We start from the raw sequence: 26,702 nt of genomic DNA, 5'->3' as shown, positions 1-26,702 counted from the left end.
CTGGCCAGGACCCCAGTAGGGGGTGTGCGAGAGGCAACCATGCATTGATGTTTCTCTCCCTCTTTCTCTCCTGCTTCCCCTCTCTAAAAATAAATATAATCTTTAAAAAATTGTTACTAAAATTTTCAAGAGTATTTTAGTTTTGAACATGAGTATTCTGCTGTTATTCTCTGGAGCATTTGAGAACTTGTTCCCAGCATATGTCATCAGTTCACTCAAATAAACGCTTATAAATTGTTTTTTAGAACTGTTGGGTCAATTACCACATGACCCAACAATTCTAAGTATATACCCAAAAGAATTGGTGATAGGTACTCAAACAAATACCTGTACACACTGTTCACAGTAGCACTATTTACAACGGCCAAAGGATTGAAACAACTGAAATCTCCATCAGTGAATGAATGGATAAATGAGTTGTGGTATATGCATACAATGGAATATTATCCAGCCATAAGAAAGAAGAATTACAAACTACATCATGGATGAATCTTGAAAACATTATACTAAATGTAATAAGCCAGACATAAAAGGTGATATATTGTATTATTACATTTTAAAGAAATATCTGGAACAGGAAGGCAGATTGGTAGTTGCCAGGTGCTGGGAGGACAAGAGAATGGGCAGTAACTGCTTAGAGGGTACAGGGTTTTATTTTGCAGTGAGGAAAATGTCTTGGAACTAGATGGAGATGGCTGCATAATGTTAGGTATGTACCAAATGCCACTGAACAGTTCAGGGTAAAATGGTTTATTTTACGTTAAGTGAATTTTATCTCAATAAAAAAGATAGAAGAAAGGAGGGAGATTAGCTATATTAAGACAAAGCAGACTTCAGAATACGTAAACTTATCAAAACTAAAGAAGAATGTTACATAATGATACACAATTCAACAAAAATTCCTAACAATCTTTAATGTACACATGCCTAATAACAAAGCATTGAAATATCTAAGGCACAGGTGGCGAACACAAGGCCCGCAGGCCAAATCTGCCCTCCACCTTGTTTATCTGGCCCAGCACCTTGTTTCCACCCTGTGGCAGTGCCAAGCTCCTTGTCCCTAGTTAAGGAGTAGTTACATTTATATGTTTCAAAATTATACTCAGCCCTTTGAAGGCAACCTCGAGGCTGATGTGGCCCCCAGTGAAAATGAGTTTAACACCCCTGACTTAGAGGAAATGGACCAGTTACTTGAAAGACTATTAAAACTCACACAAGGAGAAACAGATTATATGAATAGGCCTACATTAAAACAATTCAATCAGTAGTTAATAACCTTCTAACAAAGAAAGTATCAGGCCTAGCTGGTTTCACTGGTGAATTCTACCACTTAAGGAAGAAATGATGACAATTTTCCACAAAATCTTTGAAAAAATATAAGAGCATACTTCTAAACTCATTCTGTGAGGCCAGTAATAGCCTAATACCAAAACTAGATAGACATTAAAAGAAAGAAAATTATGGACCAGTAACTCTCATGAACAGAGAGGTAAAAATCCTCAACAGTGTTAGCATATTGAATGAAAATCTACATATCTCAAAGAATCAATGGAAAAAAAAAAACCTCCTGGAACTAATAAGCAAGTAAAGCAAGGTCTTAGGATAGAAGGTTAATATACAAAAGTTAACTGCTTCCCAATATAACATTAATAAACTGGATTCTGAAATGTAAAAAAATATTTACAATAGCACCAAACAAAAAAAATAAAGACTCAGGTATAAATCTAACAATATGTATAGGATCTACATGTGGAAAACTACAAAACACTGATGAAACAAACCAAAGAAGACATAAAAATGAACAGATATTCCATGTTCATGGATTGGAAGACCCAGACCATCAACTATTTCCAACTTTATCTGTAGATTCAATGCCTATTCAAAACCACCAGAATCTATATTATAGATATCAACGAACTGATTCTAAAGTTTACACAAAAAGGCAAATAACCTACAATAGACAATATAATAGTGAAGAAAAAGCTAGAGGATTTCTCAAATACCCACTTTCAAAACCTAATATAAAGCTACAGTATTCAAGAGCCCTGACCAGTGTAGTTCACTTGGTTGGGTGCTGTCCCACAAAGCGAAAAGTTGCTGGTTCAATTCCCAGCCAGGGCACATTCCTAGGTTGTGGGTTCAGCCCCCTATCAGGGGGCTTACACAATGCAACAGATTGATGTTATTCTCTTACATCTATGTGTCTCTGCCTCTTTCTGCCCCATCCCTTCTCTCTTAAAATAAAAAAAAAGAAAGAAATAGTATTAGTTAAACACCTTGTAGACACATAGATCAATGAAACAGGAGAGCCTAGGATTACACCCACACAAATATATGCAACTGTTGATTATATAAGATACTTTTCCACAAGTAATTGAAGCAAACTAGTTGTTTTTAAATCGCCTAAATTTAAATCTCTAGGTTAATGCTAATTAAACTCAATCTCCATTTTATTAACATCTGAAAATGACAAATTCTACCTTATGCATATACTTGAAGTATTTCTATTATCAGAAGCACTGAGGCAGGAACTGAAACAATTTAATAATTACGCAGAAGGTGGCAACTAGCTAACAGAACAATTTCACATGACCCACAGAAAATATTTCTTTTCCCAAATGTTAGCAATAGTCAGGAAAATAAAGAGCACGTTTTCCGAACTTGTTCAAGTCTCAGCTTAAATGCTCCTTTGGGAGGGCTTCCTTGACCCCTTGGATAGATGAAATTCCCATGCAGTACAATTACACAGAACCCTACACCTCCTTTCTTCTATAAATCATATTGCACTAATAATTATAGACCCCATGCTCCAGAAAGTCAGACCTTTTCTTGTTCACTAAGCCTTTGCACAATGTCTGGCACAAAGCAGATGCTGAATAACTCTCTGTTGAATTTAACTGCATGGAATATGTGTTGTGGAGAAGGAACATAAAATTTCAGCCATCAGTAACATAAACAAAAATACACAGACACTTTCTATATGTTTTTAAATGTCAGAGAAAAAGTTTCATAAAATCTGTCCAAAATATTTTTTAACTTACAAAATCAAAAGGGATTTGCACAAAAGAAAATCTTACCTAAGAGAAATGGGAATAGCCAAAATTATCCAGCAGGTCCCAGACTAGTGATTCTTAACCTGATTGCACATGGAAGTCATGTGGGAAACTTTAAAAAAATGCCAATTTGCCCTGGCTGGTGTAGCTCAGTGGATTGAGCACGGGCCTGCGAACCACACGATCGTGGTTCGATTCCCAGTCAGGGCACATGCCTGGGTTGCAGGCCAGTTCCCAGCAGGGGACTCACAAGAGGCAACCATACATTGATATTTCTCTCTTTCTCTCCTTCCCTTCCCCTCTAAAGATAAAAAAATAAAATCTTTAAAAAAATAAATATATTAAAAAAAAACAATTTAATTGGGCTAGGAGTGAAGCCCAAAAGATAGCTAGTACTCAAAATCTCTCTAGGTGGCCCTGACTGGTGTTGCTCGGTAGGCTGAGTGTCATCCTGCAAACCGAAAGGCTGCAGGTCGCAGTTTTGATTCTGGGTCAGGACCTTGGTTGTGTGTGGGCAAGAGGGGCAATCCATGGATGTTTCTCTCCCTCCCCTCTTTTTCTTCCTACCTTCCCCTCTCTCTAAAAAACCAAATTCCTTTGGAAGAACCAACGTCTGACTGTGAGCCTAAGACAAAAAGCTCAAGAAAATCTATCAAATAAGTCTCATTGTGGTAAAGATTACAATAAACAACAGGAAATTGAAAGATAAAAAGGAAACTGGACAATTATTTACAACCAATCATTTTAGTAATAAATTAGAAACATTTATATTTGAATTAGAAACATTTATATTTGACAAGTAAAACAGAACATAAATAAGGAGTACAGTATATAGAAACATCTATTTGTAAATCAAATATGCTGTGAAAACCATAAAGAATCTAGAGACTTTCACACCATCAAGATATATACTTTATTCAAATTCATTCATAAAGAATCTACTACATGCCATGAAAACTAGGCACAGAAACTAAAACAAACAAAGCATTCTCCGTAAATAGCATGGAGACAAATGGTAAGCCAAATGGAAAACAAAATAATTGACTGTTACCATCATTCACTAGAATTTTAGGTGGACTGAAGACTTACGTGTTAAAGGCAAAACTGTCTTATTTTAAAAATACAGTGTAGAAAAATACGTTTATGATTTCAGATTAGAAAAGGATTTCTAAAACTGAAAATCAACAAGCATAAAGGAAAAGACTGATATGCTTTATCTATGTCGAAATAAATTTTTTTATTCATTATGCATGACACCACTTAAAGGAAAAAGATCACAAATTTGGAGACAGTATTTGTAACCACGTAAATGGTAAAAAATAAAAAGCATTTATGAAGACCTGTATCCAGAATATAAGAAGATTTCCTTTGGATCAATGCCTTTTTCTTTTTTAAATTGAATTCTGAACATTGTATATGAAAATCTGTTTGATAATCTAAGTCTTTGGATGATGTCCTCTTCTACCAGATAAGACTGAACATTTGCTTCTGGTAAATAACTAACATAAGAGCACTGGGAACTGGTTCTTAATTAAGCTTAATGAATCCAAACAGGGATAGAGATAATTTGAAAGTGGACGTCAGTCTTTGTGAAAGCCCGTTTTATTTCCTGCTCACTACTACTGCTACTGCTAAGAAGAATCACAGTCCCAACAAAAATCCAGGATTTACCTGAGTCCCTTATCCTTAGTGCACTCCAATTTTTGAATGCCCTAAACACAGGATTTCTCAAAACTTCTACTCAAATTCTCAGTTTCTCAACCACTGCATTTAGAATTAAAGGATCTCTTTAGAAGCAAAGTGGTCCCAAATAATTGGGTTCATGTAATTAAGTTTCTCTCTTCTCCAGGATCTTGATTTTTCAATACTTCACTGCCTGAGGGAACCAATAATGAGTACCTACTGTTCTAGAACCAATAATTAACAAATAAAATAAAAATTAACACATTATATGCCACCAACTTCATGATGCATGACACTGGTTTCAAAAATATGCCTGCCACAGATAAATGAGATTACCTAGTAAATAAAGGATGTTAGGGATCTTTTCAGAACTCAAATTATTACTCATCAGGTCTGGGGTAGAACCAGAGTTTTCTAACAAGCTCCTAGGTGATGCTGATGCTGTTGGTGTGCACTTGGATAGCAAGGTTATAAAGTTTATAAAGAACTAACCCTAGGCCCTGACCAGGTAGCTCAGTTGGTCAGGGCTTAGGCCTGATCCACCATAGTTGCAGGATCGATCTCTAGTCAGGGCACATACAAGCAACCAATTAATGCAAAAATAAGTGCAATCAATTAATGCAAAAATAAGTGGAACAACAAACCCATGTCTCTCTCTCTCTCCTCCATCCTCTCTCTAAAAATAAAAAAGAATCAACTCTAGGCACTACTAGTTAAAACTTTACATACTTTCATCTTCAGTGACTCTGAGGTGATACTATTATCATTTCTACTAGACATGCAAGACGAATTCAGAGATAAATGAACTTTTAATAGATTACCAGGCTATTGTGGGGAACCAGTATTCAAACTTAAATAGACTGACTCTGCTGGCACTCTTAACCATTACACTATCTCAGTGAACAGGCAGATCAGAATTCAAAGCCAGGGTCGGTTATCTTCAGTACCATTCTTCCAAGTGGGGTCTTGCTATAACGTGTCGGGGCAACATAATACAGTAGGTCACGGAAACGGGAAAAAAGAGCCTCCTCTCAGTACAGCAAGAGAGGTGGGGAAGAGTTGGCAGTTGCCTCAATCTTCCCGCGAGAGACGGGGAACAACCTCGAGACTGAGGCAGGTCCGTCAGTTCTAGGTAGGACACAAGGGGGCGGGGCCGGCATCAGGGAAAAAGTTCCGGGCGGGACGTACCAACGCACGCACGCAGGGAAGGGATCCTCCGACACTAGGACTGCGTTGCTGCCTCCGCGCCCTGTGCCGAGGCGGAGGAACTCTTACTCTAGCCCTCCGCTCCTTTGAGGTGCAAGTGCTGAGACACCGAGACTCTCTTTCGCCAGAGTCGTGTTATTAGAGACTCTCCCTCCGGCACCTCAGTTGAGTGGGAAGCCCCGGAAATGGCGGCCGAGTGGTACCTGGCCAGACAGGGTGGGAAAGTGGCCAGTAGCTTTACCAACTCCACTATGCCCCCAGCAAATCCACCCATTCTTTTGCCGCCACCGTAGCCCTTACCAGCTCTTTGGGTGGCTTCTCTTGGGTTTTTCCAAACAGCCCCATTGCTTACGGTACTTGTCTTGCCCCTTCCGGCTTTTCGTTCCCTGCGCCCAGGCAGGTCACGGGCAGCCGCCTGGGCGGGGCCGGTGGGAGGAAAAGAGTCCAGGCGCCCAGAGAAGGGAGCGGCTGCAGATAGGGTAATACGCATGCGCAAAATTGGGACAGGCGGAGTTGTGTCAGAAGGATTGACGCAATTGCGCATATTCTGGGAGGGGATTTCTAGAGGGAGGTGGCAGATTAGGTATTTTTGCGTGAGGTGATTCATCTAGAACAGGAATTTATTGATTACACCTGGTGATTACATCCGCTCCTGGCACTTTATGCCTGGTGATTACATCTGCTCTTGGCAACACGTATATGTTGTTGAACCGGAAGTCAAACTCCACCTAGACCATGTACAACTACAACCACTTTCTGAAGGGCTTCACCTTGGGTTAGGCAACTCACAGGTAGCCACCAACACAGCTACTTCGCCCCTCTGTCGTCACCCCCATCACCAAGTACGTAAAACCTGGGCCTTATTTTCTGTCTTACCACGTTTTCGACTATTGTAACTTCAGTGTTTGAACTCTAGCCCTTTGCTTTCCATCTCTAGTGTCACAGCTTTTATTCAGACCACGGCCATTTCAAAAGTGGATGGCATTTGTGAGTGTGTGTGTTTGTGTGTGTGTTCCTAAACTCCAAATAGAATATGACCTTAATGAGTCTCAGAAGAATCGTTGACAAAAATGAACTATACACCTTTTAGGACGCCAATCTCTGATTGAACTACACCAAACTCTGAACTGTACCTGTGAGCTGATGGTTGCTGTCATTAAATCACATCGTGATGGTGAAGAGACCACACATTTAGCGCCTTAACCCCATATTTCCATCTCTGGTGGGAATGTATGGTAATATGGCAAAACCACTTTGAAAATATTTTGGCAACTTCTTAAAATGCTAAATATACACCTATCTTACGTCATTCCACTGTTTACCCAACAGGAGAAAACGCATATGGCCTTACAAAGACTTGTACACACATGCTCATAGAATCTTGATTCGTGATAGACAAGAACTAAAAATAATTCAAATGTCAATCAACAGCTGAATGGATAAACTAATTATGATACATTGTATGATCCATACAATGGAATACATCAATAAAAGGACCAAGGTATTGATACATGCAACAACATGGATGAACCTCAAAATAATTATGCTAAGTGAAAAAAGCCAGAAAAAATTACATAATGTATGATTTCATTTATATAGTATTCTAGAAAATGGAAACTAATCTATAGTAACAAAGTAAATCAGTGGTTGCTAGGGTAGAGAGGTTGGCTCAGAAAAGGAGGAACTACAGAGAGACGAAAGGAAGCTTTTAGGGGTGATGGAAATTAATTGTGATGATTTAAAAAATGTATGCAATGACAAAACAAACTGGACACTAAATATGTGCAGTTTATGTCAATCGTACTTCAATAAAGTTCTTTTTAAAATAGCAGTACATGCTCATTGTAAAAAAATAACCCTCCCATTTACACTTCTTCAGGGGTAAAATCTCAAAGGATTCACTATAGTTAGTGTCAAAATTATAATATTATGATTATAAATAGTGTGAATCCTTTGAGACCTTTTCCTTTGCAGAATACACTTTTACTTAATACTGTACATATTATATATATTTTTCTGCAATCTCCCTCTTTAAAAAGTTTTACATCGATTTTAACTGATGTTAATTATCTATAGCTAAATGGTTCCATAGCAGGAGTGTCCTAAAAGTTATTTAACAATTTATTGGATAATAAGTGATTTATCATTTTTCCGTATTAAGTACTATATAGATAGTTTCAATTTTAAATGCCCTACAAGTGTCCTTCATACAGGTTGCAGAGTTTTGAACTACCAACAGTTTATGAGAGCATCCTGTTCCCTAAATGCTTCCTCACAATGACTGTTACCAACATTTTACATTTTTGCCACTCTGATGGTATAAAATATTTTTAATATTCATTTCTATGAGTAATAGTCTAAGTGAACACCTTTTTGCATATTTGTTGGCTCTCTGAATTTCTTCTGTGAATTGCCTCTTTATATTCTTTGCCCATTTTCCATTGAATCGTCTCCCTTCCTCTTACTCTCCCTCCCTTCCTTCCTTCCTTTTCTTTTTTAAATGGGAAGCAGCTCTTTGAAATGAGAGTTCTGTGGAACTTTTAAGTACTTCTCTCTCTCTCTTGAGAATGAACTATAAAGCAGCAATTTTGCAGATTGGACGACACCGTACTTCCAGTTACTCAATGATATTTATGAAAATGTCTACTATGTGTAAGGCATTCTACAAACTCTAGGAAAACTATAGTGAGCAAAAAAGGATTTCATACAATCTGGGGAGAAGGACAGTGGTAATAAATAAAAACAATGGTAATAAAATTGAGTGAGTTACTACAAATGTGCAAAACTCTGCCAATTAAGAAGAATATGGCAATCAGGGAATCTTTCCTGGGCAGGTGGGACCTGAGTGATGAGCTAGCAGAGAGAAGAGTAGCACAAAAGAAAGAGCACATAGAAAAGCCTTCCTGGTTTCTAGATGGGAGTTTTGGACCACAGGCATTTCTAATCTTAAAGGTGAACTCTAGAATTTCTAAAGTTGGTCATCAAAAGTGGAGGCCAAACAGAGTGTGGAGGAAGGTTTGATTTGATCTGTGGCATGTCAGTGAAATACAGAAACCTATAAACGCATCAATGTAGTTGCTTCTCAGTAACTATAAGAGCACTGTACATCTGGGCTCCACACTTAGAGGAACATACAAGTATAGTCAATAATATTGGAGGGTACTAGATTTATCAAGATGATCACTTAGTAAGTTATACAGTGTCTAATCACTGGATTGTACAATTGAAACTAATATTTTGTGTCAAATTTATATGAAAAAATTAAAAATTATTAAAGTATCCTCAAATTTTGGGTTCTATAACATTATATTGCCACCAAAAATAATAATAAACTATGTATTTGATAAAATCTGTAAGTGAAAAAATTTACATATATAGGAACTAGAAAAAGAGGGAGAAACAAAACCCAAAGTAAGTACAAAGAGGGAAACAATGAAGATCAGAGAGGAAATAAATAAAATAGAAAATAGAAAAAAAATCACTTGAAACTAAAAGCTGGTTCTTTGAAAGGATAAAATTGACAAGGCTCAAGTAAGAGTTATCAAGCAAAATGAAGGGGGAGAACACAAATAAAATCAGAAATGAGAGATTACAACCAAACACCACAGAAATACAAAGGATCATTAGAGAATGCTATGAACAATTATATGCCAAAAATTGGATAATCTAGAAAAAGATAGATAAATTTCTAGAAACATACACCCTGGCAAGACTAAATCAGGCAAACAAGGAGAATCTGAACAGAACAATTACTAGCAATGAAATTTAAGTGGTACTCAAAAAGCTCCTAACAAACAAAAGCCTAGGGCCAGATGGCTGCACAAGTGAATTCTACCAAACACTAAAGAATTAATGCCTGTCTTTCTCATACTATTCCAAAACAAATCGAAGAGGAAGGAGCACTTTAAAACTCATCCCGTGAGGCCAGAATTACCATGATATCAAAAATGGGACAAATGCACTACAAAAAGAGAGAGAGAGAGAGAGAGAATTACATGCCAATGTTCTTGATGAACATAAGATGCCAAAATTCTCAAAAAATATTAGCACACCAAATCTAACAGTACATTAAAGTAATTATCAAAATAGACTTTAAAGTAATAAAAAATAAAAAATTTCGGTATAAATCTAAGAAAATATGTACTTGTAGGCAGGAAATTATACAACACTAATGAAAGAAATCAAAGAAGATCTAAATAAAAGGAAACATATACAATGTTTATGAATTAGAAAGACAACATAGTGAATAAGTCAGTGCTCCCCACATGAAAATAAAGATTTAATAAAACTCGAACAAAAAAGATTGATATAGAAAAATACATTATGTTTCTACATAAAATCAATAATTAATAAAACATTATTATTTATACAACAGCATGAGAAAAGTTCCTAATGATAAATAAAATGTATAAGACCTTTTTACAGTCAACTATAAAACACTGGTGATAAAAATTAAATAATATTTAAATAAATGTAGAACTATACTATATTCATGAAATGGAACTCAATATTGTAATGCTATCAATTGACTCTAAAAGTGATCAATAGATTTAATGTAATTCCAACTAAAACCCCCCAGAAAAGATTTTGTGGTGGATTTTGGTAAGCAAATTTGCAAATTTAATGTGGAAGTACAAAATATCAAAGTTGGAGGACTTATGCTACCAGAAATCAACTGTATCATAAAATTCTAATAATTAAAACAGTGGCATCCTGAGCAGTGTGACTCAGTTGGTTGGGTGTCGTCCCACAAAGCAAAAGGTCACTTCACCGGTTAAATTCTTGGTCAGGATACACACTTGAGTTGCGGGTTTGGTTCCCAGGTGGGGCACATATGAGAGCTAACCACTTGATGTTTCTCTCACACATTGATGTTTCTCTCCCTTTCTTTCACCCTCCTTTCTCCTGTCTCTAAAATAAATAAGTAAAACCTTAAGGTATAAAAAACAAAATAAAATAAGTGTGGTGATGCTGTATAATTATTACAGAGACTAATGGAACAGAATAGAGAGCACAGTAGCAGAACTGTATATATATGTTGTCACCTAATTTCCAACAAATGCCATCACAATCAATCAGTGAGGAAAATGACGATCTTTTCATTAAGTTTTGCTAGGTCAATTTAGTTATCAGTAAGGAAAAAAGTGACCTTTGATCCACATTACACTACAAAAACATTCAACTGAGATAGATCCCAGAGTACATTACCACCAAACCAGCATGACAAGAAAAATTAGAAGGACTTCTTTAAGAAAAAGGAATTTTATTCAAAGAACATAAATATGAATAATGAAATGGCTATAACTACATATCTTAAATAACCACTTTAAATGTAAATGGATTAAATGCTCTAATCAGGAACTTCCCCCAAGATGGAGGCATAGGTGGAAACACTGTGCCTTCTCCCACAACCAAGTTTGAATACAACAAAAGTTTTGGAGAACTAGGACACACCCAAAGACCAGAAAACGGAATTATATGGAAGTCCGACAGCTACGGTAAGAGAGGCGGAGCCAGCAGCGGAGCTGGGTCGGGCAGGACAGATCCCCCTACCTAGGCGAGCAGGCAGCCCGGAACCAGTCGGGGTGTGGGGCAGACTGACCAAGGTCCCACATTCGCGCACAGTGAGACGGACCACGCAGGCCCCAGGGGGCGAACCCAGTGGTGGAGGGCTGACAGCGGTGGCACACTCGAGTGCAGTGGAGCGGGGTGCGTGGCCCTGGTGACGGTGGTGGCTGCGGTGGTGCCGGTGGGGGTCGGGGCAGCAGGCAGCAGAGGGAAGCCATTGTCCCTCTTTGACCCCGCCCCCACATACAACGTCACAACCCAGCGACTGGTTGCCTTGCTCTGGTGAATGCCTAGGGCTCTGATCCTGCTACAGAACAGGCATGAACAGCCCAAAAGATGGCGCAAGAAGAACTCAAAGTCTCAGAGCCAATAACTCTAAACGACCAACAGATTGCCAGCCTCTCAGAAGCCCAATTTAAAACACTATTTATCAGGATGCTCACAGAATTGGTAGATTACAGTCACAAATTAGAGGAACATATGAAGGCTAAACTAATTGAAATGAAGGGAGATGTCCAGGAAACCAATAGTGATGGAAAGGAAACTGGGACTCAAATCAATGGAATGGACCAGAAGGAAGAACAAAACATCCAACCAGAAAGGAATGAAGAAATGAGAATTCAAAAAAATGAGGAGAGGCTTAGGAACCTCCAGGACATCTTTAAACGTTCCAACATCTGGATTATAGGGGTACCAAAAGGGGGAAAGAAATAGCCACGAGTGGAAAACGTATTTGAACAAATAATAAAGGAGAACTTCCCCAGTCTGGCAAAGGAAATAGACTTCCAGGAAATCCAGGAAGCTCAGAGAGTCCCAAACAAGTTGGACCCAAGAAGGAACACACCAAGGCACATCATAATTACATTANATAATCAATAAAATATATTAAAAAATAAAAAATAAAAAAACAAATGCTCTAATCAAAGGAAAATATGACTGAATGGGAAAAAAACAAGATCTGTCCACAAGAACCTATGCACCCCAATGTTCATAGCAGCACAATTTACAATAGCCAAGAGTTGGAAGCAACCTAGATGCCCATGGGTAAATGACTGGATCAAAAAGCTATGGTACATTTACACAATGGAATTCTATGCTGCAGAAAGGAAGAAGGAACTCCTACCCTTTGCAACATCATGGATGGAACTGGAAAGCCTTATGCTGAGTGAATAAGCCATATGATATCACCGTTAACAGGAATCTAAACAACAAAACAAACAAGCAAGCAAAATATGACCAATGACACTCAAATACAGAACAGGCTGACAGGGTCCAGAGGGGAGAGGGGAGAGAATCATAGGGGAAAAGGGGATGGACTCACATGAACAAGCATAAAGGACACATGGACAATAAGTAAGGTGGGGGGGGTGGAAATGGGAGGGAGGTGGGGAGCACTGTTGGGGGCAGGGCTGGGAATATAAGACAGAAAACTGTACTTGAACAAGAATTAAATAAAAATTAAAATAAAAAAACAATATCTGCACATATGCTCTTTACCAGAGACCCACTTCAGATGAAAACACACACACACACACAGAGACTTGAAAGGATAAATCCAACAAGAGACTAAACATTGGAAACATTGTAACAGACTTTCCCTTGGAAACATTTATGCACCCAACATAAGAACACCTAAATACATAAAGCAAATACTGACAGACATAAAACGAGAGATTGAGAGTAATACAGTACTTACAGGGAACTTGAATACCCATTGACATCAATAGGCATAGCATCCAGACAGAAGAGCAAAAGGAAACCACAGCCTTAAATGACATAGTAGATCAGATGGATTTAATTGGCATTTTTAACATTTAACTCCAAAACAACAGAAAATACATTCTTCTCAAGCCCTAATGGAACATTTTCCAGGGTAAGAGCAAATGTTAGGTCACAAAACCAGTCTCAATAAATTTAAGAATATTGAAATCATACCAAGGATCTTCTCCAAGCACAGTGGTATGACACTAGAAATGAATTACCAGAAGAAAAGTGAAATATGCACAAACTCGTGGAGGCTAAATAACATACTACTAAACAATTAATGGGTTAACAATGAGATAAAGGTAGAAATTAAAAGATACCTTGAGACAAATCATAATGAAAATACAATGACCCCAAATTATGGGATATAGTCAAAGCAGTTCTAAAAGGGAAATTCATAACAAACTAGGCTTACCTCAAGAGAAGAAAACACAAATCTGCAAAAGAACTAGAAAAAGAAGAATAAACACAGCCCAAAGTGAGTATAAAGAAGGAAATAATAAAGATCTGAGCAGAAATAAATATGAGTATTAAAAAATTAAAAAACACTGATGCAACTAAGAGTTGGTTCTTTGAAAAGACAAAAAGATTGATCACCTTATAACCAGACTCATCAAGAAAAAAAGCGAGAGGGCCCAAATAAGTGAAGTCAGAAATGACAGAAGAGAAGTGACAACTGACATGACAGAAATACAAAGTTTATTTAAAAACACTACAAAAAATTATATGCCAAGAAGTTGGACAACCTAGAAGAAATAATTGCTAGAAACCTACAATCTTCCAAGACTGCAAAAGAAGAAACATAACATCTTAACAGACCAATAACTACTAAATAGAATAAATAATGAAAAAAATTCTCCACAAGCAAAAGGTTGTGAAATTTTACCAAACATTCAAAGAAGAATTAACACTTATTCTTCTCAACTATTCCAAAAAAAAATTCAAGAGGAGAAAAGACTCCCAAGCTCACTTTATGAGGTCAGCATTACCCTGATTCAAAAACCAGACAAAGACATTTAAAAACTATATAGGCTAATATCCCTGACAAACATAGATGCAAAAATTCTCAACAAAATATGAGCAAACCAAATTCAGTAATGTATTAAAAAGGATAATATACCATAATCAAGTGGGATTTATTCATAGAATTCAAGTTTGATCCAATATCTGCAAATCAATTAATGTGACACACCACATAAACAAAATGAAGATAATAATAATATAATCATATCAATAGATACAGAAAAAGTATTAGATAAAATCCAGCACTCATTTATGATGGACAATCTCAGCAAAGTGGAAATAGAGGAAATATACTGCAACATAATAAACACCATATATGACAAACCCATAGCTAACATCATACTCAATGATGAAAAGCTGAAAGTGTTTCCCTTAAGATCAGGAACAAGATAAGGATGGCTGCTTTCACCACTTCTATTCAACATAGTATTGGAGGTCATACCTACAGCAATCAGATAAGAAAAGGAAATAAAAGGCATCCAAATTGGAAAAAAGAAGTAAAACTCACTGTTTGCAGATGACATGATACTCTATAGAGAGAAATCTAAAGATTCCACCAAAAAACTATTAGAACTGACATATAAATTCAGTAATGCAGCAGGACATGAAGTTATTATTCATAAACTTGTTGCACTTTTATACAACAATAAACTATCAGAAATAAAAATTAAGAAAACAATTTCATATACAATTGCATAAAAATACCCTACGGATACATTTAACCAAGAAGGTAAATGACTTGTACTTGGAAACTGTAAGACATTGAAGAAAGAAATTAAAGAATATACACATAAATAGATGCATACCCTGTGCTCATGGATAGAAAGAATTAGCATTATTAAGATGTCCATACTACCCAAAGTGATCTATGGATCCAAGGCAATCCCTACCAAAATACCAATGGCATTTTTCACAGAACTAGAATAAATAATCCTAAAATTTATATAGAACCACAAAAAACCCTAAGTAGCCAAAGCAATCTTGAGAGAGAAGAACAAAGTTGGAGGTACCATGCTACCTTATATTAAAGGCTTATATATATTAAAGTACCTTATACTACAAGGCTGGAGAAATAAAAAATGCATGGTACTAGCATACCAGTCAATGCAGAAAAAGCATTTGATTAAAAAAAGCAGTTGATGATTGATATAGATCGATGGAACAGAATAAAGAGCCCAGAAATAAACCTATGACAATGTAATCAATTAATCTGTGACAAAGAAGGCAAGAATATACAACGGGGTAAAGACAGCCTCTTCAATAAATGTTGTTGGGAAAACAGGACAGATACATGCAAAAATGAAACTAGACCACTTTCTTATACTATATAATAGAATAAACTCAAAATGGATTGAAGACCTAAATGTAAGACATGAAGAAAATATTGGCAGTAAACCCTCTGACAATGCTATTAATAATACTTTTTTGGGTATATGTCCTGAGACAAGAGAAACAAAAGAAAAAAAAACAAATGGGACTATTTCAAACCAAAAGTTTTTACACAGCAAAGGAAGCCATCAACAAAATGAAAAGACAACTTATTGAATAGGAGAAGATATTCACCAATGATACATCCAATAAGGGATTAATATTCAAAATGTATAAGGAACTCATACAACTTAACACCAAGAGACCCCAACAATAATCCATTAAAACATGGGCAGAGAACCTAAATAGACATTTCTCCCAAGAAAACATACAGATTCCCAATAAACATATTGAAAAGATGCTTAAAGTTACTAATTGTCAGAAATACAAATTAAAACCACGGTATCACTTCACACCTGTCAAAATGACTATCATTAGTAAATCAACAAACAAGTGTTTAGCAAGGACGTAGAGAAAAGAAAACCCATTTGTACTGTTGGGATTGGAAATTGGTGTGGCCATTGTGGAAAACAGTATGGAGTTCCTCAAAAAATTAAAAATAGGACTACATATGACCCAGAAATTCTACTCTTGGGTATTTATCTGAAGAAATCCAAAACTACTAATTTTAAAAAATATAGGCATCCTTATGTTCAATACAGAATTATTTACAATAGCCAACATACAGAATCAACCTAAGTTTCCATATATTGATGACTGGATAAAGAAGATGTGGTACATATATGTGATAGAATATTTTAAAAGAATGGAATCTTATCATTTTGGACAATAGTGATGGATCTAGAGGGTATTATGCTGAGTAAAATAGAGAAAGACAAATACCATATAATTTCACTTATTTGTGGAATTAAAAAAACAATAAATAACCAAACAAAACATAATGGATACACAGATTAAACTGATGGTTGCCAGATAGGAGGAGATTGAAAGTTTGGGTGAAAAAGGTGAAGGGACTAAGAAGTACAAATTGGCAGTTAAAAAAAATAGTCATGAGGATGTAAAGTGCAACATAGGGAATATAGTCAATGACATTGTAATAACTGTGTAAGGTGTCGGGTGTGTATCAGACTTATCAGAAGGTTTACTTTATGATGTAAGTGTCTTACCACTATGCTGTATACCTTATATTTTTTAAAATATATTTTATTGCTTATGCCATTACAGTTGTTCTAATTCCCCCCTTCATTCCCCTCCACCCTGCACACCCCTCCCTTACCATCCCTCCCTTTAGTTTATGTCAACATGTCTCAAGTTCTTTAGATTCTATATTTCCCCTACTATTCTTGCCTTCCCCCCTATCTATTTTTTACCTACCGTCTATGCTACTTATTTTCTGTACCTTCTCCCCCCTTCTCCTCCTCCCACTCCCCTGTTGCTAACCCTCCATGTGATCTTCATTTCTATGGTTCCACTCCTGATCTAGCTGTCCTTTTGTTTTAGGTGAGGTTGTTAATAATTGTGTTTGCTGTCCTTTCACTGTTCATATTTTTTATCTTCTTTTTCTTAGATAAGTCCCTTTAACATTTCATATAATAAGGGCTTAGTGATGATGAACTCCTTGAGTTTGATCTTATCTGAGAAGCTCTTTATCTGTCCTTCCATTCTAAATGAAAGCTTTGCTGGATAGAGCAATCTTGGTTGTAGGTCTTTGGATTTCATGACTTGGAATACTTCTTTCCAGCCCCTTCTTGCCTGTAAGGTCTCTTTTGAGAAATTAGCATAAAACCAAAGAGTATTATGCTAAATAAAATAAGATGGGCACTCCTTTGTAGGTGACTTTCCCCTTATTTTGTTGCTTCTAGGATTCTCTCCTTCATTTTAATCTTGGGTAATGTAGTTATGATGTGCCTTGGTGTGTTCCTTCTTGGGTCTAACTCCTTTGGGACTCTCTGAGCTTCCTGGACTTCCTGGAAGTCTATTTCCTTTGCCAGACTGGGGAAGTTCTCCTTTATTATTTGTTCAAATAAGTTTTCCACTAGTGGCTGCTCCTCTTCCCCTTCTGGTACCCCTATAATTCAGATGTTGGAGCGTTTAAAGATGTCCTGGAGGTTCCTAAGCCTCTCCTCATTTTTTTGAATTCTTGTTTCCTCATATTTTTCTGTTTGGTCATTTTTTTCTTTCTTCTGGTCCACTCCCTTGATTTGAGTCCCAGTTTCCTTTCCATCACTATTGGTTTCTTGTGCATTTCCTTTTATTTCAATTAGTTTAGCCTTCATTTGTTCCTCTAATTTGTGACTGAAATCGACCAGTTCTGTGAGCATCCTGATCACAGTGTTTGAACTTTGCATCTGATAGGTTGGCTATTTCTTGGTCGCTTAGAGTTATCGGCTCTGGTGCTTTGAGTTCTTGAGCCATATTTTGGTCTATTTGCACCTGTTACGTATGAGGAGCGAAGCCCTAGGTGTCCACCAGGGCAGGGGAACCCAGGTGGCTGGGTTGTGACACTGTATGTGGGGGTGGGGTCCAAGAAGGGAAATGGTGGTCCCCTCTGCTGCTTCCTGCCACTGGGGCCTGCACAGTCTCTCACTGCTGGCTCCTTCGCTGGTTTATCCGCGCGTGAATGTGTGACTGCGGTCAGCCTGCCACCTTGCGCCCTCACTGGGTCCGCCTATTGCTACCCCACACCTGGGATCCGCCCACGGCTGCCTACGCACCTGTGTCTGGAGATCTTTCCTGCCTGACCCCACTCTGCTGCTGGCTCCACCCCTCTTACCGGTCTGGCTGAACGGTTCATTGTTGTCAGACTTCCGTATAGTTCAATTTTCTGTGTTTTGGCTGTGTTTTTGTTACTGAAACTTTGTTGACTTTAAACTTGGTTGTGCGAGGAGGCACAGTGTTTCCACCTACACCTCCATTTTGGTGGAAGTCCTGTTTACCTTATATTAACATAATATTGAAAGACAACTGTATTTGAAACATTAAAAATAAATTTCAGAAAAATAAAGATTATCAACATAATTTTTCATTATAGAGATAGAAATTAAAACCATAATGAAATACCACTACATTCCCACAAAATGTTTAATATTAAAAGCACTGACAATATTACATGCTGGAAAATGATATAGAGCAACCAGGACTCTTACTCACTGGTGGTGAGGGTGTATGTTGGTACAACTCATTTGGGAAATATTTTAGTAATATCTATTAAAAGTAAATGTATACAGACTTTACGATACAGCAATCCCATCCCTTGCTATATACTAAGTATAAATAAGTGTTTACGTCCACTGAAAGACATGTACAATGATATTCACAGCAGCTTATTCATAATAGCAAGAAGTATAAACAAATGTCTATCAGCAACTAAATGAATGGGTAAATTGTAATATATCCATACAATGATATATTACACACTAATACAAAAATAAACTATAGGTACATGCCACATCATGGCTGAATCTCAGCAGGACCATTGTGTTTCGCTTAGAGCGTTCTGTGCCACAAACAGGAAACTGCCCTGTGCAGAACCCTGGGTAATCATGGGGCTAACCCTGTTAATCTCCCTTCTTTTAGGGATCAGTCTTCTACTGCCTATTGTCCACAGCCTGAAAACAATTTCCCCACATATTTTTGTTTATTTTTACAGTTATTTATAAGAGAGCTGGTATAATACCAGTTACCCAATCATGCCAGAAGTAGAAATCCTGAATTGTTTTCAGGAAGTCATATGAACTGCACCTAGGAAAATTGGGTGTAGGAGTTGAGTATAGATGAGTAGGTAACTGCATGAGTCTTTACTCATACTGGAACTATAGATGCAGGTTATTTAGGTGGATGGATGAGAGTAAAACTTGGATATGATATGATTGAAATGCTGTAATAGTTAAAGAATAATCTGCTCTAATGAAGAGACCCCAAAATACAGTGACTTAAATAGAAGTTTGTTTTTATTTTTGGAATAGTCCAGTGATCTCCATAGTCTGCTCTACCAGGTAATGCAGGGACCCAAGCTGGTGAGGTAGTTCTGTGTATTGGTCCAACTTTGAAGGTTGCATCAGTTACCACCATATCGTGCAGGTTTGGAAGTAGAGAAGAGAGAGTGATAATACACATAAACAATGTTTTTTTTTTAGTTTATTTATCTTTAGAGAGAGGAGAGGGGAGGGAGAAGGGGGAGAAACATCAATGTGTGAGAGATACATAGATCGGCTTCCAGTTGCACCCCCAACTGGGGACCTGGCCTGCAACTCAGGCATGTGCAGTGATTGGGAATCAAACTGGCAACTTCTCAGTTCACAGGCGCACTCAATCCACTGAGCCACACGAGCCAGAGCTAACCAATGTTTTAAGTCAAAATCCAGAAGTGGCATGCATCACTTTTGCTTACACTGCATTGTCAAGAATGCATTACACTGCATTGTCAAGAATTGCATTGTTCCCATCTAACTACAATGTGGGCTGAGAAATATAAGTTGGACATGTTTTTTCACTGCTTTTAGAGAGAGGAAGAGAAAGAAACATCGATGTGAGAATCATTGATTAGTTGCTTCCCGTACACACACAGACCGTGGATCAAACCAGCAACCTTGGTTTGTGCCCCGACCAGGGAATCAACCCTGCAACCTTTTCATTACAGAACTACACTCCAACCAACTGTGCCACACGCACAAGCCAGTACTCCTCTCCTTTTTAATTGAGGAGTACATGTTATGAGGCATCAAGAGCCTTTTCCACTTCCCACCATTAGTTTGCCCTATAGGGATAGTATTTCAGAAAACTCTAGTTCTACATTCAAACAATGGAATAATTCCCCGATAAATAAGCAACATAGTTAACACCACAGTCTCCTTGACTAAAAACACTAAGCTATTTGAACTCTAGGTTTCTGATTACCAGATTTTAAATAAGTTACATATTTTTTCCCAAATGAGTCAGTTAGATACATTTTTCCTTAAAGGAATGTAACTAAATTACTTGCAGTCTTTTTAATTAAATTATTACAGTCTTTTTTAGCCCTAGAAAACTTTGAAAATGTAAAGGGTTGTTTACCCAATTTCTGTATAATCCTATCTTGTGCACTTTATGCTATAAACTGTCTTTTGCTTTGGTCCTATTACCTCTCATCCTTTCCATAGTCAAGAAAAGATAGCAGAGTCTGTGTAGATCTGCCTTCATTAGGTCACAGCAGAGAATATGCTTGGCTAACCCAGAAGAAAACTGCTCTCATGTCTGTTCCCTGCTTTGGAGGTATCCAGGGTAATGGAATGAGTTTGGACCTCAACTCACGAGGATGGTTTTTAATACTGTACATACAGTTCACAGGTTTCTCTCTAAATAAAAATCCTGGTTAAATATGTATATGTTTGGTGAATGAATGTAAATATTTATTTACATTCCAAATCAAGTAGGTTACATTAGGAGTAGCTTTTTCAACAGATGAACTCCTGATTTGTTCTCTTTCCCAAAGGTGGTGACAGGGAAAGTGTCCAACTAAGTGTCCAAATCTTGGCTTCCATCCGGCACCTGCTATTGTTATGTTGTCAGTTAACTACATGCTTTTCTGTGGATCCTGGCAGGTGGACTGTTTATAGATTTTTGCAAATGTAGCATGCTTTTTGTTAGGTGATGAGCATGCCGATTCAGTCATTAACAGGGTCATCAACAATCTAAGGCAGAAGATTGGAGAAGACAGTTTTTGCTTCTGACACTTAGATTTCCTATTATTTTAATAGGAAAAAAACTGTAAAAAACTTTTTCTCTTATCAAACAAAATGAAATGTTTTAAAGTGGAGTAAAGCAATATACATCAAAATTGGTCACAATTCACCACATTCAAAACTAACAATTTGAACAGTACCGTTTTTAAAGCTATTGCTGTGTTTGGCATTTAGGAGGTGGTATCTCCTATACAAACCTCTGGCAACAAAGCCAAGAGTCAGCTTGAGGTATTCTGTTCCAGAAATCTGTTGTTTAGCCGCTTGGCTCAAGGATTAAGTAAAACTAAACAACAAAAACAGAAGCAGCCCTGAAAACATTAGAGTTATAATTTTGAAGCAGCCTGATAATATCAGAGTTGTAATTTCATTTTTGCTGTGTCTTAAACCCTACTTTGTTTCTGTGAAAGGACTTCACAAAACTCCAAATGAGTCATCCTTCTGAAACAGCTCACCAGATTCTGTTCTATCAACTAGTAGACAATGGTCTCAAAGTACATTAACCAAATTAAATGAATGCAGATTTTACTAACAGTCGTGACACTGACTAGATACACTGTCTATAAAAGTCATTACGTAGCTGATGGCATGGTTTATGGCAAAACAAGTAAGGCTGTTAAGCATTAATCTTTTATAAGGGAGACAAAGAACAAGATTTCTGTCTTTCCCACTCCATGCCCCTAAATAAGTTTTCCAAGAAACAGAAACTTTTCATGTTATTAAAATATTTTATTAAAGTTAACAATAATGAATGAATAAATGACTTTTCCTGACTTCTTGTGCAAATAATACTGGTAAATTTTTTTGTGTGTGACAACAGAGGCATGGTTGGCGAGAGAGTGATATCCTCTCAGAAAATTATTTGCCATTGCACTCCATGGCCATGAACTACTTACTGTTTTTTGTTTTGGCCTTCCCCCTCCCCCCCCTTAATCCCTTCTACCCCTTACAATCAAACTATTGTAATAAACTCTTTGCCTGGCTTGCAAAGAAGCCTCCACCCCTACTCCATAGTCTCTAAGTGGAGCTTTTCTTCTATAGACTAGGAAGTTAGATCACCAAGCTCATTCAAATTCTATGGAGAGTAAGAATAAATATTCCCTAAGAATCTGCATTGCTCTTCATTCATTCAGAAGGTGGTTATAGGAAAATATTAGGTGTCCACTAACTGAGGAATGGATAAAAAAGATATTGTCTCTCTCTTTCTCTACACACACACACACACACACACACACACACTACACGACTATTATTCACTGTGAGAAAGAAGGAAATCTTGCCACTTGTGACAACATGCATGGACCTTAAGAGTATTATGCTAAATAAAATAAGTCAGATAGTGAAAGACAAAACTGTGTATCACTTCTATGTGAGATCCAAAGGGAGAAATGGGGAGTTGGTCAAAGGGTACAAGCTCCCAGTTAAAAGATGAATATATTTGGGGGAGGTAATGCAGAACATTGTCATTTTAGTTAACAATATTGTATTATATATTTGAAAGTTGCTAAGAGAGTAGATCTTAAATGTTCTTGGCACAAAAAAAGAAATGTTAATTATGCGACATGACGGAGGTGTTAGCTAAGGCTACAGTGGCAAGCATATTGTAATATATGAATGCATCAAATCAACACATTGTAAACCTTCAACCTACACAATACTATATTTCAATTACATCTCAATAAAGCTTGAAAAAGTAAATAAACAACAGACAAAAAAAGAAAACACTAGTGCTTGAACTTTGACATGTTTTTCTCTTTTTAAGCTTACTGTTACTCTTCATTAAGTACATTATAAATTCAGTTAGATATCCTCTGTGCCAATACTGAGTGCATTTTAAAACAGATATAAATAAGAATATTCAAGCACCAGTTGTTTAATGTAAAGTCTATTATTTCATCATGCACGTAAACTAAGAGAACTTGACAATAACAAGTACGCAATTTAGTACCAGTATAAAGGGTAACATAATTTTGACACAAGGCAGCTTCCTATAGTTGCCTTTTCCAAAAACACACTTCTAAGTAAAAATATGGTAGGAAGAGCCTTGAGGAAAACAGAATATTATCCAGAGACTACAAAGAGGCTCCCACCAACTGTGGTTTGCTGATACAATCTTCTAAAATGCTATCTAAATTCCTTTTTTAAAAGGTTTTATTTATTTATTTTTAGAGGGGAAGGGAAGGAGAGAGGGAGAGAAATATCAATGCATGGTTGCCTCTCGTGAGTCCCCTGCTGGGAACTGGCCTGCAACCCAGGCACGTGCCCTGACTGGGAGTCAGGGCTGCGATTCTGTGGTTTGCAGGCCCATGTTCAATCCACTGAGCTACACCGGCCAGGGCTATCTAAATTCCTTTTTAGGTGGAGCATATATATGGTTGCTCCCGCCACTCCTTACTCAAACAGTTTCCCTGGGCCCTGAAGACGTTCAAACTTGAAAGCTGTGTCCTAGTCACATATTTATATATCTTGGTTGTCCTGAGTTCTGATTCTACATTAAGTTGAAATTCCTTCTGTTCTACCAGTTATACAGGGTTATTAGGAAGAAAAATGACCTACTATATATGAAACAATAAAAATTGGTAAAAAATAGTATTTAAAAAATTAATAAATTACCTAAATTTTTTTTTTAAAGATTTTATTTATTTATTTATCTTTGGAGGGGAAGGAGAGAGGGAGAGAAACATCAATGTATGGTTGCTTTTCATGCGTCCCCTGCTGGGAGTNAAATTCCTTCTGTTCTACCAGTTATACAGGGTTATTAGGAAGAAAAATGACCTACTATATATGAAACAATAAAAATTGGTAAAAAATAGTATTTAAAAAATTAATAAATTACCTAAATTGATCGTAAACCAATATACTTAAATTATCAACTATAAAGAACAAGAATAGAATGGTTCAAGCACAGATTAAAAATATAATTTTAATTAAACAATTAAATTTCCACTTTTTTTACTCCAAAATTTTTATCAGATCCAATAGCAAAACAACCCAATGTTCTACCTCTCTCCACCTTTGTTTCTTAGGTAGAGTTTTAGGGAATAATAAAACAGCCAAGAGGAAAAAATGTAGAAGCGAGGAGGAAGATTATATGACTAATATTCCAGGCTCTCAAATAATCTAAAGAAGAGATGAAAAGAAGTATGTGACTACAAGGAAAAAATTACAATTTTTGTCTTGGAGCAGACCAAAAATATTGCTATCTTTATCACTACAAATGGGTACTAAAAATATAATCTCTTTTGTTTTATCTTTTCTACATTACACTACTTACCTACTTTACTAGATGGGTGGTAAAAAGTTTGGTAAGGGAAAAATTAAAATAGACTTTAAAAATGTAAGCCACCAGTGAAAATCTACTCTGAGTCTAACATGTTAAGGATGTTACAATAGGTTATAGCATTACTCCTGACGTCAGGGAACTTATCATCCTTAAAGAAACAAAAGACTTACACAAGAAATAATTAGACAGTAAAGAAACTCTTGAGCAGAACAATTGTGTGTCCTACTATTACAGTTGACCATGGAGTTCAGTAATGTCAAAGCCCACAGCTTGGAATGTGTAGTTCATTAAATCTACTAGGATTCTTTAATTAGAATTCAGTCTCCTTTTAAACACAATTAAAGTTTAGAGTCTGTCAACTTTGAATATTTCCAATTGTCCACCTCCAGGAAAATCTGATAAAAGCATTATTTGCTATGCTTAATAATTAAGGGATGAGTCACGCTTCCCTGGGGAACTGAACCTTTGGCAATTATTTTCTCTGTGACCTCACGTAATATTTTTGCCTGTCTAACATACAAAAGGTATTATCTCTACTTTATGCTGTGACTGTGGATATTTAGGTGAATAAAGCCCAGTTCCTATTCTAAGGGAGCGTCACCCGATAAAAAGATGCATGCGGTTTTAATGCAATGCGGCCAAGCATGACAGGCATGTCCAAGGTACCCCTGGGACCTAAGGGTGTGCACACACCAGGAAAGGACAAGGTATCTCTGGTATAGTGGAAGGGGTGAAAATACCAGGCAGAGGGGATCTAGCCAAGCACCAAGCTGAGAAAAACTAAAGCAAGGCCCTGGAGTGACAAGCAGTACAGAGTGTCCCAGTTAAGTCTAAGATGTGGATCATTAACAGATGATGAAGGGCCCTGAAAGTCACTATTAGGGAGACTGGTTTATCTTCTAGGCTAGTAGTTTCCAAAGTTTGGTATGCCCAGCGATGGAGGAGAAATTTTAATTGTCTTTTAAAATGTCTATATTTTGTATATATTTCATAATGGACATTTTTCTATGTATATGACTCACTAAGTGAAATTAGGACCGTGAGAGGACTGGGGTACAGAGAGAATGAAAAGCTGTTTTAGACTCACTAAGTACTTAGAAACATCCAGGAGGAGCTGTTCAGCAGACAGCTGTAAATAAAAGTGAAGACCTGGGCACAGGCCTCCATCCACCTGGACATGTGGATTTGGGACATCCACTGAATGCACGACAGAAAAGAGCCGTGACCAAAGGTAGAACTCAGAGCAACACTGACATTTACAATAATGATGACTCTTTTTTCAAAAGGAAAATTGGAGTACAAGGAGAAGTGTTTGCCTTTTAAAAAAATGTTTAAAAGCTCCCAAATATCAATACAAAGTAACTGCTAGTCCTCATTATTTCCATTAGTGTATCAAAATGAGGCCAAATGCATCATGAAGAAAAGAAATATTTCTGGTAGTGACCCAGCAGAAATCTGTAATGAAAAATTTTCTCACTGTTTTGGGGAACAGACAATGGAAGTCCACCATGAAACTTGAACATTTTGAAGAGATGATTTCATTACAGGACTGGGCCAGGGAAACTTCTAAGTGAGCTGAAATACTTTACAATGAAAGCAAGGAAGTTCTTCAAGATTGAAAAGGACATGCCAATAGGGCATAAAAGCTGGATTGGGGGGCTCTCACCAAATCTGGGATAATTTGAACATAAAAAAAATGAATTTTGGCACATTGGATATAAAAAGAATCTGTAAGTGCATAGTGATATTAAAGTGTGAGAAAGTGGAAAATGGAAAGCTCTTCTTCACATACACAAATACGCAGCTAATAAATATAGGATGAAATTAGAAAACACCATGTTACAACTGTTGAAGAACTGACTCGGGTTAATAATCAACAGTGGATATTAAAAGCATTGGATTAAAGGTCATTGAGAAACAGGATATTCACACAAGTTCGTTTTTAATTATAAAGTGGCCTGTGTCTCCTGATGTCAAGCAGATGGAATACATTTTTATCTAGGCAAAATCTTTCATTTTTATTTAATCATGAAGAAACATTCAAACAAACCCAGAATGTGGAACAGTCTGTAAGTC

At 37.0% G+C, this 26,702-nt stretch overlaps 1 protein-coding gene and 1 long non-coding RNA gene across 3 annotated transcripts in view; one reads left to right on the top strand and one right to left on the bottom strand.

Moving 5' to 3' along the window:
- Positions 1 to 6,412, bottom strand: part of CHMP3 (charged multivesicular body protein 3) — a 61,966-nt gene extending 55,554 nt beyond the window's left edge. The window contains exon 1 of one of the 2 annotated variants that reach the window (XM_037038971.1): positions 6,243 to 6,412. In XM_037038971.1, the coding sequence (XP_036894866.1) occupies positions 6,243 to 6,287 (45 nt within the window). In that variant the 5' untranslated portion in view covers positions 6,288 to 6,412. The remainder of the gene's footprint in view (positions 1 to 6,242) is intronic. The other variant, XM_037038961.1, reaches the window with a different exon arrangement.
- Positions 5,907 to 26,702, top strand: part of LOC118982076 (uncharacterized) — a 43,278-nt gene continuing 22,482 nt past the window's right edge. The window contains exon 1 of the long non-coding RNA XR_005065479.1: positions 5,907 to 6,158. This is a non-coding gene — a long non-coding RNA (uncharacterized LOC118982076). The remainder of the gene's footprint in view (positions 6,159 to 26,702) is intronic.

The sequence above is a fragment of the Sturnira hondurensis genome, unplaced genomic scaffold (assembly GCF_014824575.4).
Source record: "Sturnira hondurensis isolate 20B ecotype Veracruz unplaced genomic scaffold, ASM1482457v3 Scaffold0002039, whole genome shotgun sequence".
NCBI lineage: Eukaryota > Metazoa > Chordata > Mammalia > Chiroptera > Phyllostomidae > Sturnira > Sturnira hondurensis.
This window is presented reverse-complemented; position numbering and strand designations above follow the sequence as displayed.